The 24,255-nt window shown below is 40.7% G+C and overlaps 1 protein-coding gene across 1 annotated transcript; it reads right to left on the bottom strand.

Moving 5' to 3' along the window:
* Positions 1-2,734: 2,734 nt before the first annotated feature.
* LOC138940360 (putative nuclease HARBI1) lies at positions 2,735-4,011 on the bottom strand. Its single transcript, XM_070309197.1, has 3 exons — positions 3,802-4,011; positions 3,341-3,475; positions 2,735-3,241 (listed from the first exon to the last, which is right to left on the bottom strand). Exons 1-3 carry the CDS (start codon positions 3,991-3,993, stop codon positions 2,735-2,737), a joined length of 834 nt encoding a protein of 277 aa, XP_070165298.1. The 5' UTR covers positions 3,994-4,011.
* Between the last annotated feature and the right edge of the window lie 20,244 nt (positions 4,012-24,255).

Here is a 24,255-nt window from a genome sequence, read left to right as displayed (position 1 = left end):
AAGCAGTGGTATCAACGCAGAGTACTATACCGTCTTGAGATATGGGGAAGTTGTCCTCGACAACATGTAACTTGATCCCGTATCCCAGGTACTCGATATCGGTTGTCCCGAGGGTTTCAATTCGCCCGTCCGTAATCCCGCTAAGGATTATCGTTAATTCGGGGTTGATGCTAGACTTGGGATCTATCTGACATCGCTTTACGAGGTTAGGTGCGGCACCCGTGTCGACCATGAATTTAATGCTCGGTGAAAGACCTTCCGCGGACAGGGTTACCGTAGGCGCGAGAGAAGTCTTCGGGGCTTACGATCGCGATTCGCGTGGCTCTTCCTCCTGCTCTGTCGCTATTGTTCTGGTCGGACGATCTGTTTCGTGCCCTTTCGCGCTCGAGGTTCGTCCGCGGGCCTCGAGGGACGGTAGCCGTTTCCCTGGCGCGAATTGTTGAACTAGCGTTTCCTACATTCTTCGATCTCATGTCCCAGGTTCTTGCAGTACCGGCAGAATTTTTTATCCCTGTCTACTCCGTTGCTTTCGTAACGCGGTCTGTTAGCGGTATGCGGCTCGCTTCGGTTCGCATACCTGTTATCGGTGGGGAAATTGTTCCGCGGACCCGAGGGCCTATAATGGTCCTGGCTGGGAGGTCTCGTGGGAGCGGTGGTCGACCATTTGGCTGTTGTACGATCCGTGCCCGACTTGACAGGCGTAGAGTGAGCTAGTGGCCTACCTGCGCTGTAAACGTTTCTTTCGTAGCTCGGTTCGCTGCGGCGCGCGGGATTAATACCCGTATTCATAGTCCTTCCTTATTTTAAGGACGGAGGAAGCCTCCATGAAGGATTCCTTGAATCTGCAAGGCCACCTTGTTTCATAGATGGACCTCGAGTCTCCCTTTCAGAAGGAAGGAATATTTTAGGGATTTTTAGTGACCGACTGGAGGCAGCACCGTTTTAAGCTGCCTGCGACTAATTTCATATAATACATATGAAAACTTTTTCGTATCGTTAATCGTAAAGCATTGTTGAATATTTTTAATAAATTAAATCGTAATCAAGTATTGTGTAATAATGGATAAAGATAAAAATGTTCATTATACGGAGCAGGAGCGAATGCTCTTGGCGCAGCTGATCTCGGAAGAAAAAGTTATTGAAAATAAGAAAACCGGTGCAACAGATCTAAAAGATAAGGCGGATGCATGGAAAGAATTACAAAAAAATATGCTAGCGAAGGTTGTATGCCTCGCTCCATCAAGCAACTGAAGAAATACTGGGACAATATGAAGCAAAAGTAAGTAATAATAATCTCGGTGGTAAATAGTAATGATAATTGATAATTAATCAGTTTATTATAATTTTTTTTAGTGTGCATTCTCCTCCCTACATATGTATATTTCTATATTCGGTTTTTATTAAATATATTTTTATTATTTTATTAATTAATCATTTTAGGAACGAAGATTAACCACGACGATTCGACACGAGCGGCTTATGACAGGTGGAGGTCCTGCTGCAGTACAGCCAAAAGACCCAGTGATGGAATTCATGGATGCAACAAATGAAAACTTAGATGTGGAAATTGATTGTGCTTTTGACAGCAGTGCAGTATTTGAAAAGAATGTAAGCACCATATATATAATTCTTTTTTTTTTATATTATGACAACCATTTTTGACTTTTTAGATAACATAAAGATGGATTGTACATCTACAAAAAGAAAATTGTTGATTATTGACGATAAAGATGAGGAGAAAGAGGAAGATATCAGCGATGAAGTTTATATATATGATCAGAGCATTCCTCATTGTAGTAGCATACCATTAGGAAAAAGAACCAGCACTTCAAATATAAAAAACATACAGGTAATGAAAAAGCTTATGAATTAGGTTAATATTAATTATTAATATTATTTAATATGAGTTAGAATTCATTGTCATTTTAATAATGTTGTCATTTTAATAACATTGCTGTAATAAAACAAATATAAAAAAAATAATACTAATAGTAAAGTAATTGATTTTCAGAACATCCGTGATGAAAAGGAATTAAAATTAATAAAAATTCGAGAAGCAATTGAGCAGCAGCGGGAGCTTCATGTTAAAAAAATGAAGATTGTTGAAGCGGAGGAGAAGATTGTTTTGTTAAAACTTTTAAAGGAGGAAGAGGCGTTTTAGACAAACTGCATAGTATTATATTATATATTAGTAACATAATAATATATGTGATAAAATAATATATATTATAAAATATTAATAATATGATAATATATATGTTAAAATATCAAAATATATAGTTTTTAAAATATAAAGCTGTTACTTTCTTAATCTTTTAAAACTATCCTATAGATACAGATAAAAGTTATGTTTCTAAATATTTAGTTATTATTCTTATTAGTGAGTATAACGTAAAATGTTATTTATATATATTTACATATGATAGAAAGTATATTTACTATAAATGATAAAATCTTGTTTAAATTTTGAAATCACTTTAAATGAGGAAAATTTTATTTTAGTTTTGTTAAATAAATAAAACACTTTTTAAATTAAAATTAGTTTTTAATCAACAATGTACAAATGTAAAAGTTTATGGTCCATACTATAATATATATTATACATACATATGTATATATTTTATTTAGATATTTTATCTTGATTCACATTATTAAAACATGCGCACAACTCATTATAAATATAAACTAATATAATATAATATAAATATAATTGATTCGCAGCACTGTTTCATGATTATGAAAAATGCCTTAAAATAAAAGCATTTCTATGCGCAAGTCCTATGCCATTTTGTTCTCTATTTACAATATCTTGAAATACATTTTCATTCAACTCGTGATTCAAGTGGTCTTCGACCACTTCGCCTAGATTATGTTGAATGCACACATTGTGCAAAACGGCAGTGGCACAAACAATTGTCACTGATGTGTTCAATTTCGTTCTTAAACCGTAATGCAGGCATGGAAATCGACGTTTCCAAACTCCGAACAATTGTTCAACGATAACTCGTGTTTTCTTGTGTGCAGTATTGTACCGAACTTCTGCATCTGTCTCAGGTCTTAAAACAGGCGTCAGTAGGTAGCTGCGGCAAGCATACCCACTATCACCAAGTAAAATTCCATCCAAATGTCCCAGCTCGAAACGACAGCGCAGACCACTTCGATCAAATATTACGGCATCATGAGTTGAACCTGGATGTCTGACAACTATATCAAGAATTTCTCGCTTGGGTCCAGCTACAGCCTATAAAAACAATAAATTTTAAAAATTATTAATTTATTATTAAAAATTATTTAATATATGAAATTTGACATGCAAAATAAGACAGTTGAAAAAATATACCTGTACATTAAGAGAAAACCATCCTTTTCGATTCCGGAATATCTCTCCATTATTCCCTCCAGGATTCGCAATGCGTATATGGGTGCAATCGATACATCCTATTACGGATGGAAAATTGGCCACCTCATAAAATTTATTTTTATTAACCCGACGTTTTTTTGTTCAGTGGAAAAATTAATATATACGCTCAAATGTGATGCTAAAATTCTGGAAATTCGTGCAACAATTCTCGATACTGATGCTTGGCTGTATCCTCGCAAGTCTCCATTAACAATCTGCAATTAAAACAGCATACAAATGAAATGAAAATGAAGAATTATTTCTTTATTTACCACAGTGTTAGAATAAAATTTACAAACCTGAAAGCTGCTCGTTGCATAAAAACGCAGTGTTATTAAAAGCTGCATCAACGGAGAAACCGGCAGTCCACGATTATTCAATCGCCTTAAGCGAGCATTTACTAAAGGTAATAAGATTTCAATCACAGCTCCTTTGCTGAATCTGTATCTTTTCCGAAAAGGAATATCTTCAAAAAATTCCACGGGATTTTCCCAATCGCGAATGTATCTTTTCGGAATCCGCCACAGAATCCGATTCTCTGGATTTTCGTCTTCAAATCCATCGTCAGAATCATTTAAAAATTCATTGTCCATTATCCCTTTTTCCTTTATACACTTTCAGTTTGAGAGCGCGACAACAAATAACCACAAAACCACAAATGTAACGAAACTAACTTTTGGAGGTTATATTTGGTTATATTCCGCGTATCGTCTGCTAAAAAGGTCGCATCCACGCCTCAAGGAAGCTCGTGACCTTCCTTGAGATAAGGGAGCCAATAAGATTCCTTGTTCGGTCAAGGAAAGTTTATGAAACGTGGAACGAGGAACAAGGAATCCTTATTCCTCAAGGACGGACTATGAATACGGATATAAATCTTTCATTGTCTAATTTTTGACGTTTCGCGAGGACCTTTACGCGTGAAAAAGCCGCGAACGGATCAGTGTATAGTTCTTTAGTTAATTGTAGTCGATAATTGAGAGGCAGCCCGTCGCAGAATGACCGCGCCGTTAAGGCGTCTATCTCCGCCATACTATCGTTATTCAAGCCACGTTCCCGGCGTTCTGAGTCCAAAATTGACGAACGGAGATCTTTGGCACGGGTAATATAATCGAGGATGTGCTCGTTGGGTCTTAGGTAAATAGTGCCCAATTCGCCGCGGTATTGGTCTATCGTTTTCGGAGAACCGAAAGCGCCATTTAACAGATCCGCGAGTTGAGTTATTGTCTCGCAAATTTCATCTTCTATTGCGCACGCGGCGCGCCCGCGAAGTTTTGTGAAGAGGAGGCGCGTCAAATTCCTCTCGGAGGACGGCGGTAATATTTCTTTAGCTTTCCTGCAAGCACGGATGAAGTGCGGGAGAGGTATATTGCGGCCATCGAAATGCGGCATTGTTTCAAGCGCTTCGCAGAAGGAAAATCGCGGGCCCGAATTTTCATGTGAGAAGTCGTGGGGATTATATATCGTGGACGTGTGGGCGTCGAAGAGCCGCGTTCCTGCACGGTGAGGGGGTGGAGAGAGGGGCGGCGCGTGATGCCCAGGCGTTTCCCCGTGATTCGATTGCTCGAGATCTATGAACTTGTTAGATTTTTTGAAATCGTTACCGCGTACGGGGCCAAAGTTTATTCGTTTGTTCAGCTCCATTTCCCCGATCAAGAGGCTATTTTTAATTTCTTCGAGGTCGCGCTTAGAGTTTTCTCTTTCAGCCTCGAAAGCCTCGCGTTGTTGTTGTAATAGTTCCGCTTGCTCGCGCATTTGGGCGTCTTTCATCGCTAGCTGATTTTGAATTTTCTCGATCTCGGCCTCGGTTAGCGCCAAAGGCGGTTTCCCTCCCTTTTTACGGGTTTCCATTGTCGCGAATAAATCCGGTATATCCCACCGCTGTCACCAACAATTATGTTACGTCCCGGCGAATTCCGACTGCGAGAAGGGGATTGCAGAGCTCGGAATTTTTTTGCGGGACACGATCGCGAATTTCGGGTCAAATGAACCGCGTGGTTCTTCCCGGGGATACCTGCGATCAAGGTTATTCGCGATGGATACGCAGATAGGGAGGGGAACTTAACGAAGAGGGTGCATTTTAGCTTAATATTAAACAAAACAGAGGGAGCACGCAGAAAACTAAGCTATTCGCGGAGAACAGGATGAGTCAAAATGGAAATCGAGACGCAGGCAAAAGGATGAGTCGTAAAAGTGAAACTCGAGATGCGTCAGGAAAGAGAAACTCAGTATTAGACAAAGAGTGGGTCATAAAAGCGAAACTCGAAGGGCGCGTCATAAAACAAAACCTAATCAGATAAAAAGTTTTCGTCCGAAAACTCTGGGAAAGATGCACGTTTCGAAATATTCTAGAATATTCTTGATTAACTATATTATATTATGTTATAGCCCGAACAGGCTATACATTATTAAATATATTATTCTAAATACATATTATTTTATATGATTGCTCAACGTGTAACGCGCGCGCTTCTTCACTCCTCCTCGTCTGGTCTTTGGCATTTGTTAATTTATTTAATTAATCACTGATCACTGGCTCTAATCAAGACGGCGTGTGCTTTCCAGAGGACACGGCGTGCGGCGGTTCGCACTGCTGGTACTGTATATCAGGTGTAAGCGTGTGCGTGTGTGTATAATTGAATAGAGCCCGGCAAAAATGTATTTTGATAACTGTAGATTTTAACAGGATATTGTTAACAGAAAGGTTAACCAAACGGATGAGAGCGGAGAAATAATCTTGAAATGCGTATTATTTACTTACGGATGCGGAAGGCTCAAAGCAAGAGTTGGATAAGGTGCGTTAATGAAGGGTCGACTTCATTCTCATACAGCACAATATATTCATTCAACTTGTACACTGTTGCATTAATTCGACTTAAATTTAGAGTTATAAGTAAATTTAGATTAAACACTAGAGTTAGGATTTAGAAATTGAATTTAAAGTTATAAATTAAATTTAAATTAAACACTAGAGTTAGGATTTAGAAATTGAATTTAAAGTTAGAGTTAGAATTCGAACTTAGAATTGAATTGCGTCGCAGTCGCGGGAGAGGCTCTCCTAAGACAGCTGTTGACGGTTCGAAGTGGCGGAGTAGACTCTCGAAGTTGGAGCGCGCACTGGGCACTCTCGCTTCGGCGGCTCGGCCGCTGCCGAGAGTACAGATGCGTAGTGGTCAAATGCGTAGTAGTGGGAATTTCCTTAGAACTAACGAAGCGCCATGCCTCGGCGCTCGGAGGAATCAAATGTCATGGCGTGTTTTTGGCGCGCTATTCAAGTTGCGCTTATTGGACTTTGATTATTTAGAGAGAGAACAAATAGAAATTCAAAGGTTGAAATTTTGACAGGACGTGACATCAGTAAGTGAGATTTGTCGAAAATTCTTGTACAACATCAAGGAAACTCAAGAGAAACGCTCCTCGCTCACAGAGCTGATGTCACTGTGTACGCAAGTTTTGTTCTTTCGGAACCTCTCAGTTACGTGTCAGTAAGTGAGATTTGTCGAAAATTCTTGTATAACATCAAGGAAATTCAGGAGAAACGCTTTTCTGCGGACAGAGCTGAGATCGCTATATACGCAAGTTTTGATCGATCGGAATGTCTTAGTTACGTGTCAGTAAGTGAGATTTGTCAAAAATTCTTGTACAACATAAATAAAATTCAGGAGAAACGCTCTTCCGCGGACAGAGCTGAGATCGCTATGTATACAAGTTTTGTTCGTTCGGAACGTCTCGGTTATGTGTCAGTAAGTGAGATTTGTCGAAAATTTCTATACAACATCAATGAAATTGAAGAGAAACGTTTCTCTACGCATAGTGCTATGATCGCTATGTACGCAAGTTTTGATCGTTCGGAAGGTCCCAGTTTACGTGTCGGTAAGTGAGATTTGCCGAAAATTCTTGTACAACATCAAGGAAATTGAGGAGAAACGTTTCTCTACGCGCAATGCTATGACCTCTATGTACGCAAGTATCGTTCGTTCGATACGTCTTAGTTACGTGTCAGTAAGTGATTTGTCGAAAATTCCTGTACAATTTTAAGGAAATTGAGGAGAAACGTTTCTCTAAGCACAGTGCTATGATCGCTACGTACGCAAGTTTTGTTCTTTCGGAACCTCTTAGTTACGTGTCAGTAAGTGAGATTTGCCGAAAATTCTTGTATAACATCATGGAAATTCAGGAGAAATGCTTTTCTGCGGACAGAGCTAAGATCGCTATGTACGCAAGTTTCGTTTGTTCGGAACGTCTTAGTTATGTGTCGGTAAATGAGATATGCAGAAAATTCTTGTATAACATCAAGGAAATTGTTTAGAAACATCTCTGCACACAGAGCAGACATCGCTATGTACGCAAGTTTCCTTCGTTCGGAACGTCTTAGTTACGTGTCGACATGTGAGATATGCAGAAAATTCTTGTACAACGTCAAGGAACTAAAGGAATCACGTTTCTCTGCACACAGAGAAGAGATCGCTATGTACGCAAGTTTCCTTCGTTCGGAACGTCTTAGTTACGTGTCGGCAAGTGAGATATGTAGATAATTCTTGTACAACGTCAAGGAACTAAAGGAATCACGTTTCTCTGCACACAAACTAGAAATCGCTATGTACGCAAGTTTCCTTCGTTCGGAACGTCTTAGTTACGTGTCGACATGTGAGATATGCAGAAAATTCTTGTACAACGTCAAGGAACTAAGGAATCACGTTTCTCTGCACACAGAGCTAAGATAGCTATGTACGCAAGTTTCCTTCGTTCGGAACGTCTTAGTTACATGTGTTTAAGTTAGATATGTAGAAAATTCTTGTACAACGTCATGGAAATTGAGTAGAAACACTTCTCTGAACACAGATCTAAGATCGATGTGTACGCAAGTTTCCTTCGTTCGGAACGTTTTAGTTACGTGTCGGCAAGTGAGATATGCAGAAAATTCTTGTAAAACGTCAAGGAAATAGAGGAATCACGTTTCTCTGAACACAGAGCTAAGATAGCTGTGTACGTAAGTTTCCTTCGTTCGGAACGTCTTCGTTACGTTCGGCAAGTGAGATATGCAGAAAATTCTTGTATAACATCAAAGAAATTGAGTAGAAACACTTCTCTGCATGCAGAGCCAAGATTGCTATGTACGCAAGTTTCCTTCGTTCGGAACGTCTTAGGTACTGGCGTTCAAGTTAGATATGTAGAAAATTCTTGTACAACGTCATGGAAATTGAGTAAATACACTTCTCCGCATACAGAGCTAAGATCGCTATGTACGCAAGTTTCCTTCGTTCGGAACATCTTAGTTACATGTGTTTAAGTTAGATATGTAGAAAATTCCTGTACAACATCATGGAAATTGAGTAGAAACGCTTCTCTGCACACAGACCAGAAATCGCTATGTACGCAAGTTTCCTTTGTTCGGAACGCCTTAGTTGCGTGTCGACATGTGAGATATGCAGAAAATTCTTGTACAACGTCAAGGAACTAAAGGAATCACGTTTCTCTGCACACAAGCTAGAGATCGCTATGTACGCAAGTTTCCTTCCTTCGGAACGTCTCGGTACGTGTCGGCAAGTGAGATTTGCTAAAAATTCTAGTACAACGTCAAGGAACTAAGGAATCACGTTTCTCTGCACACAGACCAGAGATCGCTATGTACGCAAGTTTCCGTCGTTCGGAACGTCTTAATTACGTATCGGCAAGTGAGATATGCAAAAAATTCTTGTGCAACATGAAGGAAATTGAGTAGAAACGTTTCTCTGCACACAGAGAAGAGATCGCTATGTACGCAAGTTTCCTTCGTTCGGAACGTCTTAGTTATGTATCGGCAAATGAGATATGCAGAAAATTCTTATGCAACATGAAGGAAATTGAGTAGATACGTTTCTCTGCACACCGAGAAGAGATCGCTATGCACGCAAGTTTCCTTCGTTCGGAATGCCTTAGTTACGTGTCGGCATGTGAGATATGCATAAAATTCTTGACAACGTCAAGGGAATAAAGAATCACGTTTCTCTGCACACAGACTAGAGATCGCTATGTACGCAAGTTTTCTTCGTTCGGAACGTCTTAATTACGTGTCGGCAAGTGAGATATGCTAAAAATTCTTGTACAACGTCAAGGAACTAAGGAATCACGTTTCTCTGCACACAGACCAGAGATCGCTATGTACGCAAGTTTCCGTCGTTCGGAACGTCTTAGTTACGTATCGGCAAGTGAGATATGCAAAAAATTCTTGTGCAACATGCAGGAAATTGAGTAGAAACGTTTCTCTGCACACAGAGAAGAGATCGCTATGTACGCAAGTTTCCTTCGTTCGGAACGTCTTAGTTATGTATCGGCAAGTGAGATATGCAAAAAATTCTTGTGCAACATGAAGGAAATTAAGTAGATACGTTTCTCTGCACACAGAGAAGAGATCGCTACGTACGCAAGATTCCTTCGTTCGGAACGTCTTAGTTACGTGTTGACATGTGAGATATGCAGAAAATTCTTGAACAACGTCAAGGAACTAAGGAATCACGTTTCTCCGCATGCAGAGCTAAGATAGCTATGTACGCAAGTTTCCTTCGTTCGGAACGTCTTAGTTACATGTGTTTAAGTTAGATATGTAGAAAATTCTTGTACAACGTCATGGAAATTGAGTAGAAACACTTCCCCGAACACAGATCTAAGATCGATGTGTACGCAAGTTTCCTTCGTTCGGAACGTTTTAGTTACGTGTCGGCAAGTGAGATATGCAGAAAATTCTTGTAAAACGTCAAGGAAATAGAGGAATCACGTTTCTCTGAACACAGAGCTGAGATCGCTGTGTACGTAAGTTTCCTTCGTTCGGAACGTCTTCGTTACGTTCGGCAAGTGAGATATGCAGAAAATTCTTGTATAACATCAAAGAAATTGAGTAGAAACATTTCTCTGCATGCAGAGCCAAGATTGCTATGTACGCAAGTTTCCTTCGTTCGGAACGTCTTAGGTACTGGTGTTCAAGTTAGATATGTAGAAAATTCTTGTACAATGTCATGGAAATTGAGTAAATACACTTCTCCGCATACAGAGCTAAGATCGCTATGTACGCAAGTTTCCTTCGTTCGGAACATCTTAGTTACATGTGTTTAAGTTAGATATGTAGAAAATTCCAGTACAACAACATGGAAATTGAGTAGAAACGCTTCTCTGCACACAGACCAGAAATCGCTATGTACGCAAGTTTCCTTTGTTCGGAACGCCTTAGTTGCGTGTCGACATGTGAGATATGCAGAAAATTCTTGTACAACGTCAAGGAACTAAAGGAATCACGTTTCTCTGCACACAAACTAGAGATCGCTATGTACGCAAGTTTCCTTCATCGGAACGTCTTAGTTACGTGTCGGCAAGTGAGATTTGCTAAAAATTCTAGTACAACGTCAAGGAACTAAGGAATCACGTTTCTCTGCACACAGACCAGAGATCGCTATGTACGCAAGTTTCCGTCGTTCGGAACGTCTTAGTTACGTATCGGCAAGTGAGATATGCAAAAAATTCTTGTGCAACATGAAGGAAATTAAGTAGAAACGTTTCTCTGCACACAGAGAAGAGATCGCTATGTACGCAAGTTTCCGTCGTTCGGAACGTCTTAGTTATGTATCGGCAAGTGAGATATGCAAAAAATTCTTGTGCAACATGAAGGAAATTAAGTAGATACGTTTCTCTGCACACAGAGAAGAGATCGCTATGTACGCAAGATTCCTTCGTTCGGAACGTCTTAGCTACGTGTCGGCAATTGAGATATGCAGAAAATTCTTGTACAACGTCAAGGAACTAAAGGAATCACGTTTCTCTGCACACAAACTAGAGATCGCTATGTACGCAGGTTTCCTTCGTTCGGAACGTCTAAGTTACGTGTCGGCAAGTGAGATTTGCTAAAAATTCTAGTACAACGTCAAGGAACTATGCAATCACGTTTCTCTGCACACAGACCAGAGATCGCTATGTACGCAAGTTTCCGTCGTTCGGAACGTCTTAGTTACGTATCGGCAAGTGAGATATGCAAAAAATTCTTGTGCAACATGAAGGAAATTGAGTAGAAACGTTTCTCGGCACACAGACTAGAGATCGCTATGCACGCAAGTTTCCTTCGTTCGGAACGTCTTAGTTACGTGTCGACATGTGAGATATGCAAAAAATTCTTGTGCAACATGCAGGAAATTGAGTAGAAACGTTTCTCTGCACACAGAGAAGAGATCGCTATGTACGCAAGTTTTGTTCGTTCGGAACGTTTTAGTTACGTGTCGGCAAGTGAGATATGCTAAAAATTCTTGTACAACGTCAAGGAACTAAGGAATCACGTTTCTCTGCACACAGACCAGAGATCGCTATGTACGCAAGTTTCCGTCGTTCGGAACGTCTTAGTTACGTATCGGCAAGTGAGATATGCAAAAAATTCTTGTGCAACATGCAGGAAATTGAGTAGAAACGTTTCTCTGCACACAGAGCTAAGATAGCTATGTACGCAAGTTTCCTTCGTTCGGAACGTCTTAGTTACATGTGTTTAAGTTAGATATGTAGAAAATTCTTGTACAACGTCATAGAAATTGAGTAGAAACACTTCTCTGAACACAGATCTAAGATCGATGTGTACGCAAGTTTCCTTCGTTCGGAACGTTTTAGTTACGTGTCGGCAAGTGAGATATGCAGAAAATTCTTGTAAAACGTCAAGGAAATAGAGGAATCACGTTTCTCTGAACACAGAGCTAAGATAGCTGTGTACGTAAGTTTCCTTCGTTCGGAACGTCTTCGTTACGTTCGGCAAGTGAGATATGCAGAAAATTCTTGTATAACATCAAAGAAATTGAGTAGAAACACTTCTCTGCATGCAGAGCCAAGATTGCTATGTACGCAAGTTTCCTTCGTTCGGAACGTCTTAGGTACTGGCGTTCAAGTTAGATATGTAGAAAATTCTTGTACAACGTCATGGAAATTGAGTAAATACACTTCTCCGCATACAGAGCTAAGATCGCTATGTACGCAAGTTTCCTTCGTTCGGAACATCTTAGTTACATGTGTTTAAGTTAGATATGTAGAAAATTCCTGTACAACATCATGGAAATTGAGTAGAAACGCTTCTCTGCACACAGACCAGAAATCGCTATGTACGCAAGTTTCCTTTGTTCGGAACGCCTTAGTTGCGTGTCGACATGTGAGATATGCAGAAAATTCTTGTACAACGTCAAGGAACTAAAGGAATCACGTTTCTCTGCACACAAGCTAGAGATCGCTATGTACGCAAGTTTCCTTCCTTCGGAACGTCTCGGTACGTGTCGGCAAGTGAGATTTGCTAAAAATTCTAGTACAACGTCAAGGAACTAAGGAATCACGTTTTTCTGCACACAGACCAGAGATCGCTATGTACGCAAGTTTCCGTCGTTCGGAACGTCTTAGTTACGTATCGGCAAATGAGATATGCAAAAAATTCTTGTGCAACATGAAGGAAATTAAGTAGAAACGTTTCTCTGCACACAGAGAAAAGATCGCTATGTACGCAAGTTTCCTTCGTTCGGAACGTCTTAGTTATGTATCGGCAAGTGAGATATGCAAAAAATTCTTGTGCAACATGAAGGAAATTAAGTAGATACGTTTCTCTGCACACAGAGAAGAGATCGCTATGTACGCAAATTTCCGTCGTTCGGAACGTCTTAGTTACCTATCGGCAAATGAGATATGCAGAAAATTCTTATGCAACATGAAGGAAATTGAGTAGATACGTTTCTCTGCACACCGAGAAGAGATCGCTATGCACGCAAGTTTCCTTCGTTCGGAATGCCTTAGTTACGTGTCGGCAAGTGAGATATGCATAAAATTCTTGACAACGTCAAGGGAATAAAGAATCACGTTTCTCTGCACACAGACTAGAGATCGCTATGTACGCAAGTTTCCTTCGTTCGGAACGTCTTAGTTACGTGTCGGCATGTGAGATATGCAGAAAATTCTTGTATAACATCAAAGAAATTGAGTAGAAACATTTCTCTGCATGCAGAGCCAAGATTGCTATGTACGCAAGTTTCCTTCGTTCGGAACGTCTTAGGTACTGGTGTTCAAGTTAGATATGTAGAAAATTCTTGTACAATGTCATGGAAATTGAGTAAATACACTTCTCCGCATACAGAGCTAAGATCGCTATGTACGCAAGTTTCCTTCGTTCGGAACATCTTAGTTACATGTGTTTAAGTTAGATATGTAGAAAATTCCAGTACAACAACATGGAAATTGAGTAGAAACGCTTCTCTGCACACAGACCAGAAATCGCTATGTACGCAAGTTTCCTTTGTTCGGAACGCCTTAGTTGCGTGTCGACATGTGAGATATGCAGAAAATTCTTGTACAACGTCAAGGAACTAAAGGAATCACGTTTCTCTGCACACAAACTAGAGATCGCTATGTACGCAAGTTTCCTTCATCGGAACGTCTTAGTTACGTGTCGGCAAGTGAGATTTGCTAAAAATTCTAGTACAACGTCAAGGAACTAAGGAATCACGTTTCTCTGCACACAGACCAGAGATCGCTATGTACGCAAGTTTCCGTCGTTCGGAACGTCTTAGTTACGTATCGGCAAGTGAGATATGCAAAAAATTCTTGTGCAACATGAAGGAAATTAAGTAGAAACGTTTCTCTGCACACAGAGAAGAGATCGCTATGTACGCAAGTTTCCTTCGTTCGGAACGTCTTAGTTATGTATCGGCAAGTGAGATATGCAAAAAATTCTTGTGCAACATGAAGGAAATTAAGTAGATACGTTTCTCTGCACACAGAGAAGAGATCGCTATGTACGCAAGATTCCTTCGTTCGGAACGTCTTAGCTACGTGTCGGCAATTGAGATATGCAGAAAATTCTTGTACAACGTCAAGGAACTAAAGGAATCACGTTTCTCTGCACACAAACTAGAGATCGCTATGTACGCAGGTTTCCTTCGTTCGGAACGTCTAAGTTACGTGTCGGCAAGTGAGATTTGCTAAAAATTCTAGTACAACGTCAAGGAACTATGCAATCACGTTTCTCTGCACACAGACCAGAGATCGCTATGTACGCAAGTTTCCGTCGTTCGGAACGTCTTAGTTACGTATCGGCAAGTGAGATATGCAAAAAATTCTTGTGCAACATGAAGGAAATTGAGTAGAAACGTTTCTCGGCACACAGACTAGAGATCGCTATGTACGCAAGTTTCCTTCGTTCGGAACGTCTTAGTTACGTGTCGACATGTGAGATATGCAGAAAATTCTTGTACAACGTCAAGGAACTAAAGGAATCACGTTTCTCTGCACACAGAGAAGAGATCGCTATGTACGCAAGTTTCCTTCGTTCGGAACGTCTTAGTTACGTGTCGGCAAGTGAGATATGTAGAAAATTCTTGTACAACGTCAAGGAACTAAAGGAATCACGTTTCTCTGCACACAAACTAGAAATCGCTATGTACGCAAGTTTCCTTCGTTCGGAACGTCTTAGTTACGTGTCGACATGTGAGATATGCAGAAAATTCTTGTACAACGTCAAGGAACTAAGGAATCACGTTTCTCTGCACACAGAGCTAAGATAGCTATGTACGCAAGTTTCCTTCGTTCGGAACGTCTTAGTTACATGTGTTTAAGTTAGATATGTAGAAAATTCTTGTACAACGTCATGGAAATTGAATAGAAACACTTCCCCGAACACAGATCTAAGATCGATGTGTACGCAAGTTTCCTTCGTTCGGAACGTTTTAGTTACGTGTCGGCAAGTGAGATATGCAGAAAATTCTTGTAAAACGTCAAGGAAATAGAGGAATCACGTTTCTCTGAACACAGAGCTGAGATCGCTGTGTACGTAAGTTTCCTTCGTTCGGAACGTCTTCGTTACGTTCGGCAAGTGAGATATGCAGAAAATTCTTGTATAACATCAAAGAAATTGAGTAGAAACACTTCTCTGCATGCAGAGCCAAGATTGCTATGTACGCAAGTTTCCTTCGTTCGGAACGTCTTAGGTACTGGTGTTCAAGTTAGATATGTAGAAAATTCTTGTACAACGTCATGGAAATTGAGTAAATACACTTCTGCGCATACAGAGCTAAGATCGCTATGTACGCAAGTTTCCTTCGTTCGGAACATCTTAGTTACATGTGTTTAAGTTAGATATGTAGAAAATTCCTGTACAACAACATGGAAATTGAGTAGAAACGCTTCTCTGCACACAGACCAGAAATCGCTATGTACGCAAGTTTCCTTTGTTCGGAACGCCTTAGTTGCGTGTCGACATGTGAGATATGCAGAAAATTCTTGTACAACGTCAAGGAACTAAAGGAATCACGTTTCTCTGCACACAAACTAGAGATCGCTATGTACGCAAGTTTCCTTCGTTCGGAACGTCTTAGTTACGTGTCGGCAAGTGAGATTTGCTAAAAATTCTAGTACAACGTCAAGGAACTAAGGAATCACGTTTCTCTGCACACAGACCAGAGATCGCTATGTACGCAAGTTTCCGTCGTTCGGAACGTCTTAGTTACGATCGGCAAGTGAGATATGCAAAAAATTCTTGTGCAACATGAAGGAAATTAAGTAGAAACGTTTCTCTGCACACAGAGAAGAGATCGCTATGTACGCAAGTTTCCTTCGTTCGGAACGTCTTAGTTATGTATCGGCAAGTGAGATATGCAAAAAATTCTTGTGCAACATGAAGGAAATTAAGTAGATACGTTTCTCTGCACACAGAGAAGAGATCGCTATGTACGCAAGATTCCTTCGTTCGGAACGTCTTAGTTACGTGTCGACATGTGAGATATGCAGAAAATTCTTGTACAACGTCAAGGAACTAAAGAATCACGTTTCTCTGCAAACAGAGCTAAGATCGCTATGTACGCAAATTTCCGTCGTTCGGAACGTCTTAGTTACCTATCGGCAAATGAGATATGCAGAAAATTCTTATGCAACATGAAGGAAATTGAGTAGATACGTTTCTCTGCACACCGAGAAGAGATCGCTATGCACGCAAGTTTCCTTCGTTCGGAATGCCTTAGTTACGTGTCGGCAAGTGAGATATGCATAAAATTCTTGACAACGTCAAGGGAATAAAGAATCACGTTTCTCTGCACACAGACTAGAGATCGCTATGTACGCATGTTTCCTTCGTTCGGAACGTCTTAGTTACGTGTCGGCATGTGAGATATGCAGAAAATTCTTGTGCAACATGAAGGAAATTTAGTAGAACGTTTCTCTGCACACAGAGATAAGATCGCTATGTACGCAAGTTTTCTTCGTTCGGAACGTCTTAATTACGTGTCGGCAAGTGAGATATGCTAAAAATTCTTGTACAACGTCAAGGAACTAAGGAATCACGTTTCTCTGCACACAGACCAGAGATCGCTATGTACGCAAGTTTCCGTCGTTCGGAACGTCTTAGTTACGTATCGGCAAGTGAGATATGCAAAAAATTCTTGTGCAACATGCAGGAAATTGAGTAGAAACGTTTCTCTGCACACAGAGAAGAGATCGCTATGTACGCAAGTTTCCTTCGTTCGGAACGTCTTAGTTATGTATCGGCAAGTGAGATATGCAAAAAATTCTTGTGCAACATGAAGGAAATTAAGTAGATACGTTTCTCTGCACACAGAGAAGAGATCGCTACGTACGCAAGATTCCTTCGTTCGGAACGTCTTAGTTACGTGTTGACATGTGAGATATGCAGAAAATTCTTGAACAACGTCAAGGAACTAAGGAATCACGTTTCTCCGCATGCAGAGCTAAGATAGCTATGTACGCAAGTTTCCTTCGTTCGGAACGTCTTAGTTACATGTGTTTAAGTTAGATATGTAGAAAATTCTTGTACAACGTCATGGAAATTGAGTAGAAACACTTCCCCGAACACAGATCTAAGATCGATGTGTACGCAAGTTTCCTTCGTTCGGAACGTTTTAGTTACGTGTCGGCAAGTGAGATATGCAGAAAATTCTTGTAAAACGTCAAGGAAATAGAGGAATCACGTTTCTCTGAACACAGAGCTGAGATCGCTGTGTACGTAAGTTTCCTTCGTTCGGAACGTCTTCGTTACGTTCGGCAAGTGAGATATGCAGAAAATTCTTGTATAACATCAAAGAAATTGAGTAGAAACATTTCTCTGCATGCAGAGCCAAGATTGCTATGTACGCAAGTTTCCTTCGTTCGGAACGTCTTAGGTACTGGTGTTCAAGTTAGATATGTAGAAAATTCTTGTACAATGTCATGGAAATTGAGTAAATACACTTCTCCGCATACAGAGCTAAGATCGCTATGTACGCAAGTTTCCTTCGTTCGGAACATCTTAGTTACATGTGTTTAAGTTAGATATGTAGAAAATTCCAGTACAACAACATGGAAATTGAGTAGAAACGCTTCTCTGCACACAGACCAGAAATCGCTATGTACGCAAGTTTCCTTTGTTCGGAACGCCTTAGTTGCGTGTCGACATGTGAGATATGCAGAAAATTCTTGTACAACGTCAAGGAACTAAAGGAATCACGTTTCTCTGCACACAAACTAGAGATCGCTATGTACGCAAGTTTCCTTCATCGGAACGTCTTAGTTACGTGTCGGCAAGTGAGATTTGCTAAAAATTCTAGTACAACGTCAAGGAACTAAGGAATCACGTTTCTCTGCACACAGACCAGAGATCGCTATGTACGCAAGTTTCCGTCGTTCGGAACGTCTTAGTTACGTATCGGCAAGTGAGATATGCAAAAAATTCTTGTGCAACATGAAGGAAATTAAGTAGAAACGTTTCTCTGCACACAGAGAAGAGATCGCTATGTACGCAAGTTTCCTTCGTTCGGAACGTCTTAGTTATGTATCGGCAAGTGAGATATGCAAAAAATTCTTGTGCAACATGAAGGAAATTAAGTAGATACGTTTCTCTGCACACAGAGAAGAGATCGCTATGTACGCAAGATTCCTTCGTTCGGAACGTCTTAGCTACGTGTCGGCAATTGAGATATGCAGAAAATTCTTGTACAACGTCAAGGAACTAAAGGAATCACGTTTCTCTGCACACAAACTAGAGATCGCTATGTACGCAGGTTTCCTTCGTTCGGAACGTCTAAGTTACGTGTCGGCAAGTGAGATTTGCTAAAAATTCTAGTACAACGTCAAGGAACTATGCAATCACGTTTCTCTGCACACAGACCAGAGATCGCTATGTACGCAAGTTTCCGTCGTTCGGAACGTCTTAGTTACGTATCGGCAAGTGAGATATGCAAAAAATTCTTGTGCAACATGAAGGAAATTGAGTAGAAACGTTTCTCGGCACACAGACTAGAGATCGCTATGTACGCAAGTTTCCTTCGTTCGGAACGCCTTAGTTACCTATCGGCAAGTGAGATATGGAAAAAATTCTTGTGCAACATGAAGGAAATTGAGTGAAAACGTTTCTCTGCACATAGACTAGAGATCGCTATGTACGCAAGTTTCCTTCGTTCGGAACGTCTTAGTTACGTGTCGGCATGTGAGATATGCCAAAAATTCTTGTACCACGTCAAGGAAATTCACGAGAAACGCTTCTCCGAGCACAGAGCTGAGATCGCTATGTACGCAAGTTTTGTTCGTTCGGAACGTTTTAGTTACGTGTCGGCAAGTGAGATATGCAGAAAATTCTTGTACAACGTCAAGGAACTAAAGAATCACGTTTCTCTGCAAACAGAGCTAAGATCGCTATGTACACAAGTTTCCGTCGTTCGGAACGTCTTAGTTACGTGTTGGCAAGTGAGATATGCAGAAAATTCTTGTGCAACATGAAGGAAATTGAGTAGACACGTTTCTCTGCACACAGAGAAGAGATCGCTATGTACGCAGAAAATTCTTGTACAACGCCAAGGAAATAGAGGAATCACGTTTCTCTGCACACAGACAGGAGATCGCTATGTACGCAAGTTTCCTTCGTTCGGAACGTCTTAGTTACGTGTCGACATGTGAGATATGCAGAAAATTCTTGTACAACGTCAAGGAACTAAAGAATCACGTTTCTCTGCAAACAGAGCTAAGATCGCTATGTACGCAAATTTCCGTCGTTCGGAACGTCTTAGTTACCTATCGGCAAATGAGATATGCAGAAAATTCTTATGCAACATGAAGGAAATTGAGTAGATACGTTTCTCTGCACACAGAGAAGAGATCGCTATGCACGCAAGTTTCCTTCGTTCGGAATGCCTTAGTTACGTGTCGGCAAGTGAAATATGCATAAAATTCTTGACAACGTCAAGGGAATAAAGAATCACGTTTCTCTGCACACAGACTAGAGATCGCTATGTACGCAAGTTTCCTTCGTTCGGAACGTCTTAGTTACGTGTCGGCATGTGAGATATGCAGAAAATTCTTGTGCAACATGAAGGAAATTTAGTAGAAACGTTTCTCTGCACACAGAGATAAGATCGCTATGTACGCAAGTTTCCTTCGTTCGGAACGTCTTAATTATGTGTCGGCAAGTGAGATATGCTAAAAATTCTTGTACAACGTCAAGGAACTAAGGAATCACGTTTCTCTGCACACAGACCAGAGATCGCTATGTACGCAAGTTTTCGTCGTTCGAAACGTCTTAGTTACGTATCGGCAAGTGAGATATGCAAAAAATTCTTGTGCAACATGAAGGAAATTAAGTAGAAACGTTTCTCTGCACACAGAGAAAAGATCGCTATGTACGCAAGTTTCCTTCGTTCGGAACGTCTTAGTTATGTATCGGCAAGTGAGATATGCAAAAAATTCTTGTGCAACATGAAGGACATTAAGTAGATACGTTTCTCTGCACACAGAGAAGAGATCGCTATGTACGCAAGATTCCTTCGTTCGGAACGTCTTAGCTACATGTCGGCAATTGAGATATGCAGAAAATTCTTGTACAACGTCAAGGAACTAAAGGAATCACGTTTCTCTGCACACAAACTAGACATCGCTATGTATGCAGGTTTCCTTCGTTCGGAACGTCTAAGTTACGTGTCGGCAAGTGAGATTTGCTAAAAATTCTAGTACAACGTCAAGGAACTATGCAATCACGTTTCTCTGCACACAGACCAGAGATCGCTATGTACGCAAGTTTCCGTCGTTCGGAACGTCTTAGTTACGTATCGGCAAGTGAGATATGCAAAAAATTCTTGTGCAACATGAAGGAAATTGAGTAGAAACGTTTCTCGGCACACAGACTAGAGATCGCTATGTACGCAAGTTTCCTTCGTTCGGAACGCCTTAGTTACCTATCGGCAAGTGAGATATGCAAAAAATTCTTGTGCAACATGAAGGAAATTAAGTAGAAACGTTTCTCTGCACACAGAGAAGAGATCGCTATGTACGCAAGTTTCCTTCGTTCGGAACGTCTTAGTTATGTATCGGCAAGTGAGATATGCAAAAAATTCTTGTGCAACATGAAGGAAATTAAGTAGATACGTTTCTCTGCACACAGAGAAGAGATCGCTATGTACGCAAGATTCCTTCGTTCGGAACGTCTTAGCTACGGGTCGGCAATTGAGATATGCAGAAAATTCTTGTACAACGTCAAGGAACTAAAGGAATCACGTTTCTCTGCACACAAACTAGAGATCGCTATGTACGCAGGTTTCCTTCGTTCGGAACGTCTAAGTTACGTGTCGGCAAGTGAGATTTGCTAAAAATTCTAGTACAACGTCAAGGAACTATGCAATCACGTTTCTCTGCACACAGACCAGAGATCGCTATGTACGCAAGTTTCCGTCGTTCGGAACGTCCTAGTTACGTATCGGCAAGTGAGATATGCAAAAAATTCTTGTGCAACATGAAGGAAATTGAGTAGAAACGTTTCTCGGCACACAGACTAGAGATCGCTATGTACGCAAGTTTCCTTCGTTCGGAACGCCTTAGTTACGTGTCGGCAATTGAGATATGCAGAAAATTCTTGTACAACGTCAAGGAACTAAAGGAATCACGTTTCTCTGCACACAAACTAGAGATCGCTATGTACGCAGGTTTCCTTCGTTCGGAACGTCTAAGTTACGTGTCGGCAAGTGAGATTTGCTAAAAATTCTAGTACAACGTCAAGGAACTATGCAATCACGTTTCTCTGCACACAGACCAGAGATCGCTATGTACGCAAGTTTCCGTCGTTCGGAACGTCTTAGTTACGTATCGGCAAGTGAGATATGCAAAAAATTCTTGTGCAACATGAAGGAAATTGAGTAGAAACGTTTCTCGGCACACAGACTAGAGATCGCTATGTACGCAAGTTTCCTTCGTTCGGAACGCCTTAGTTACCTATCGGCAAGTGAGATATGGAAAAAATTCTTGTGCAACATGAAGGAAATTGAGTAGAAACGTTTCTCTGCACACAGACTAGAGATCGCTATGTACGCAAGTTTCCTTCGTTCGGAACGTCTTAGTTACGTGTCGGCATGTGAGATATGCAGAAAATTCTTGTGCAACATGAAGGAAATTGAGTAGAAATGTTTCTCTGCACACAGAGATAAGATCGCTATGTACGCAAGTTTCCTTCGTTCGGAACGTCTTAGTTACGTGTCGGCAAGTGAGATATGCAGAAAATTCTTGTACAACGTCAAGGAACTAAAGAATCACGTTTCTCTGCAAACAGAGCTAAGATCGCTATGTACACAAGTTTCCGTCGTTCGGAACGTCTTAGTTACGTGTTGGCAAGTGAGATATGCAGAAAATTCTTGTGCAACATGAAGGAAATTGAGTAGACACGTTTCTCTGCACACAGAGAAGAGATCGCTATGTACGCAGAAAATTCTTGTACAACGCCAAGGAAATAGAGGAATCACGTTTCTCTGCACACAGACAGGAGATCGCTATGTACGCAAGTTTCCTTCGTTCGGAACGTCTTAGTTACGTGTCGACATGTGAGATATGCAGAAAATTCTTGTACAACGTCAAGGAACTAAAGAATCACGTTTCTCTGCAAACAGAGCTAAGATCGCTATGTACGCAAATTTCCGTCTTTCGGAACGTTTTAGTTACCTATCGGCAAATGAGATATGCAGAAAATTCTTATGCAACATGAAGGCAATTGAGTAGATACGTTTCTCTGCACACCGAGAAGAGATCGCTATGCACGCAAGTTTCCTTCGTTCGGAATGCCTTAGTTACGTGTCGGCAAGTGAGATATGCATAAAATTCTTGACAACGTCAAGGGAATAAAGAATCACGTTTCTCTGCACACAGACTAGAGATCGCTATGTACGCAAGTTTCCTTCGTTCGGAACGTCTTAGTTACGTGTCGGCATGTGAGATATGCAGAAAATTCTTGTGCAACATGAAGGAAATTTAGTAGAAACGTTTCTCTGCACACAGAGATAAGATCGCTATGTACGCAAGTTTTCTTCGTTCGGAACGTCTTAATTACGTGTCGGCAAGTGAGATATGCTAAAAATTCTTGTACAACGTCAAGGAACTAAGGAATCACGTTTCTCTGCACACAGACCAGAGATCGCTATGTACGCAAGTTTCCGTCGTTCGGAACGTCTTAGTTACGTATCGGCAAGTGAGATATGCAAAAAATTCTTGTGCAACATGCAGGAAATTGAGTAGAAACGTTTCTCTGCACACAGAGAAGAGATCGCTATGTACGCAAGTTTCCTTCGTTCGGAACGTCTTAGTTATGTATCGGCAAGTGAGATATGCAAAAAATTCTTGTGCAACATGAAGGAAATTAAGTAGATACGTTTCTCTGCACACAGAGAAGAGATCGCTACGTACGCAAGATTCCTTCGTTCGGAACGTCTTAGTTACGTGTTGACATGTGAGATATGCAGAAAATTCTTGAACAACGTCAAGGAACTAAGGAATCACGTTTCTCCGCATGCAGAGCTAAGATAGCTATGTACGCAAGTTTCCTTCGTTCGGAACGTCTTAGTTACATGTGTTTAAGTTAGATATGTAGAAAATTCTTGTACAACGTCATGGAAATTGAGTAGAAACACTTCCCCGAACACAGATCTAAGATCGATGTGTACGCAAGTTTCCTTCGTTCGGAACGTTTTAGTTACGTGTCGGCAAGTGAGATATGCAGAAAATTCTTGTAAAACGTCAAGGAAATAGAGGAATCACGTTTCTCTGAACACAGAGCTGAGATCGCTGTGTACGTAAGTTTCCTTCGTTCGGAACGTCTTCGTTACGTTCGGCAAGTGAGATATGCAGAAAATTCTTGTATAACATCAAAGAAATTGAGTAGAAACATTTCTCTGCATGCAGAGCCAAGATTGCTATGTACGCAAGTTTCCTTCGTTCGGAACGTCTTAGGTACTGGTGTTCAAGTTAGATATGTAGAAAATTCTTGTACAATGTCATGGAAATTGAGTAAATACACTTCTCCGCATACAGTGCTAAGATCGCTATGTACGCAAGTTTCCTTCGTTCGGAACATCTTAGTTACATGTGTTTAAGTTAGATATGTAGAAAATTCCAGTACAACAACATGGAAATTGAGTAGAAACGCTTCTCTGCACACAGACCAGAAATCGCTATGTACGCAAGTTTCCTTTGTTCGGAACGCCTTAGTTGCGTGTCGACATGTGAGATATGCAGAAAATTCTTGTACAACGTCAAGGAACTAAAGGAATCACGTTTCTCTGCACACAAACTAGAGATCGCTATGTACGCAAGTTTCCTTCATCGGAACGTCTTAGTTACGTGTCGGCAAGTGAGATTTGCTAAAAATTCTAGTACAACGTCAAGGAACTAAGGAATCACGTTTCTCTGCACACAGACCAGAGATCGCTATGTACGCAAGTTTCCGTCGTTCGGAACGTCTTAGTTACGTATCGGCAAGTGAGATATGCAAAAAATTCTTGTGCAACATGAAGGAAATTAAGTAGAAACGTTTCTCTGCACACAGAGAAGAGATCGCTATGTACGCAAGTTTCCTTCGTTCGGAACGTCTT

The sequence above is a fragment of the Polyergus mexicanus genome, unplaced genomic scaffold, assembly GCF_030449975.1.
Source record: "Polyergus mexicanus isolate NDT 795.1 unplaced genomic scaffold, iyPolMexi1.0 SCAF_16, whole genome shotgun sequence".
NCBI lineage: Eukaryota > Metazoa > Arthropoda > Insecta > Hymenoptera > Formicidae > Polyergus > Polyergus mexicanus.
The sequence above is the reverse complement of the archived record's forward strand: the minus strand, read 5'-3'. Positions and strand labels throughout refer to the sequence as shown.

Coding starts and splice junctions, on each gene's coding strand:
- LOC138940360 (XM_070309197.1), bottom strand. CDS start 3,993: ATGGACAATGAATTTTTAAATGATTCTGACGATGGATTTGAAGACGAA. Junction 3,476..3,801: donor TTGAAATCTTATTACCTTTA/GTAAATGCTCGC, acceptor GTTAATAAAAAT/AAATTTTATGAGGTGGCCAA. Junction 3,242..3,340: donor GGTTTTCTCTTAATGTACAG/GTATATTTTTTC, acceptor TTGTTTTTATAG/GCTGTAGCTGGACCCAAGCG.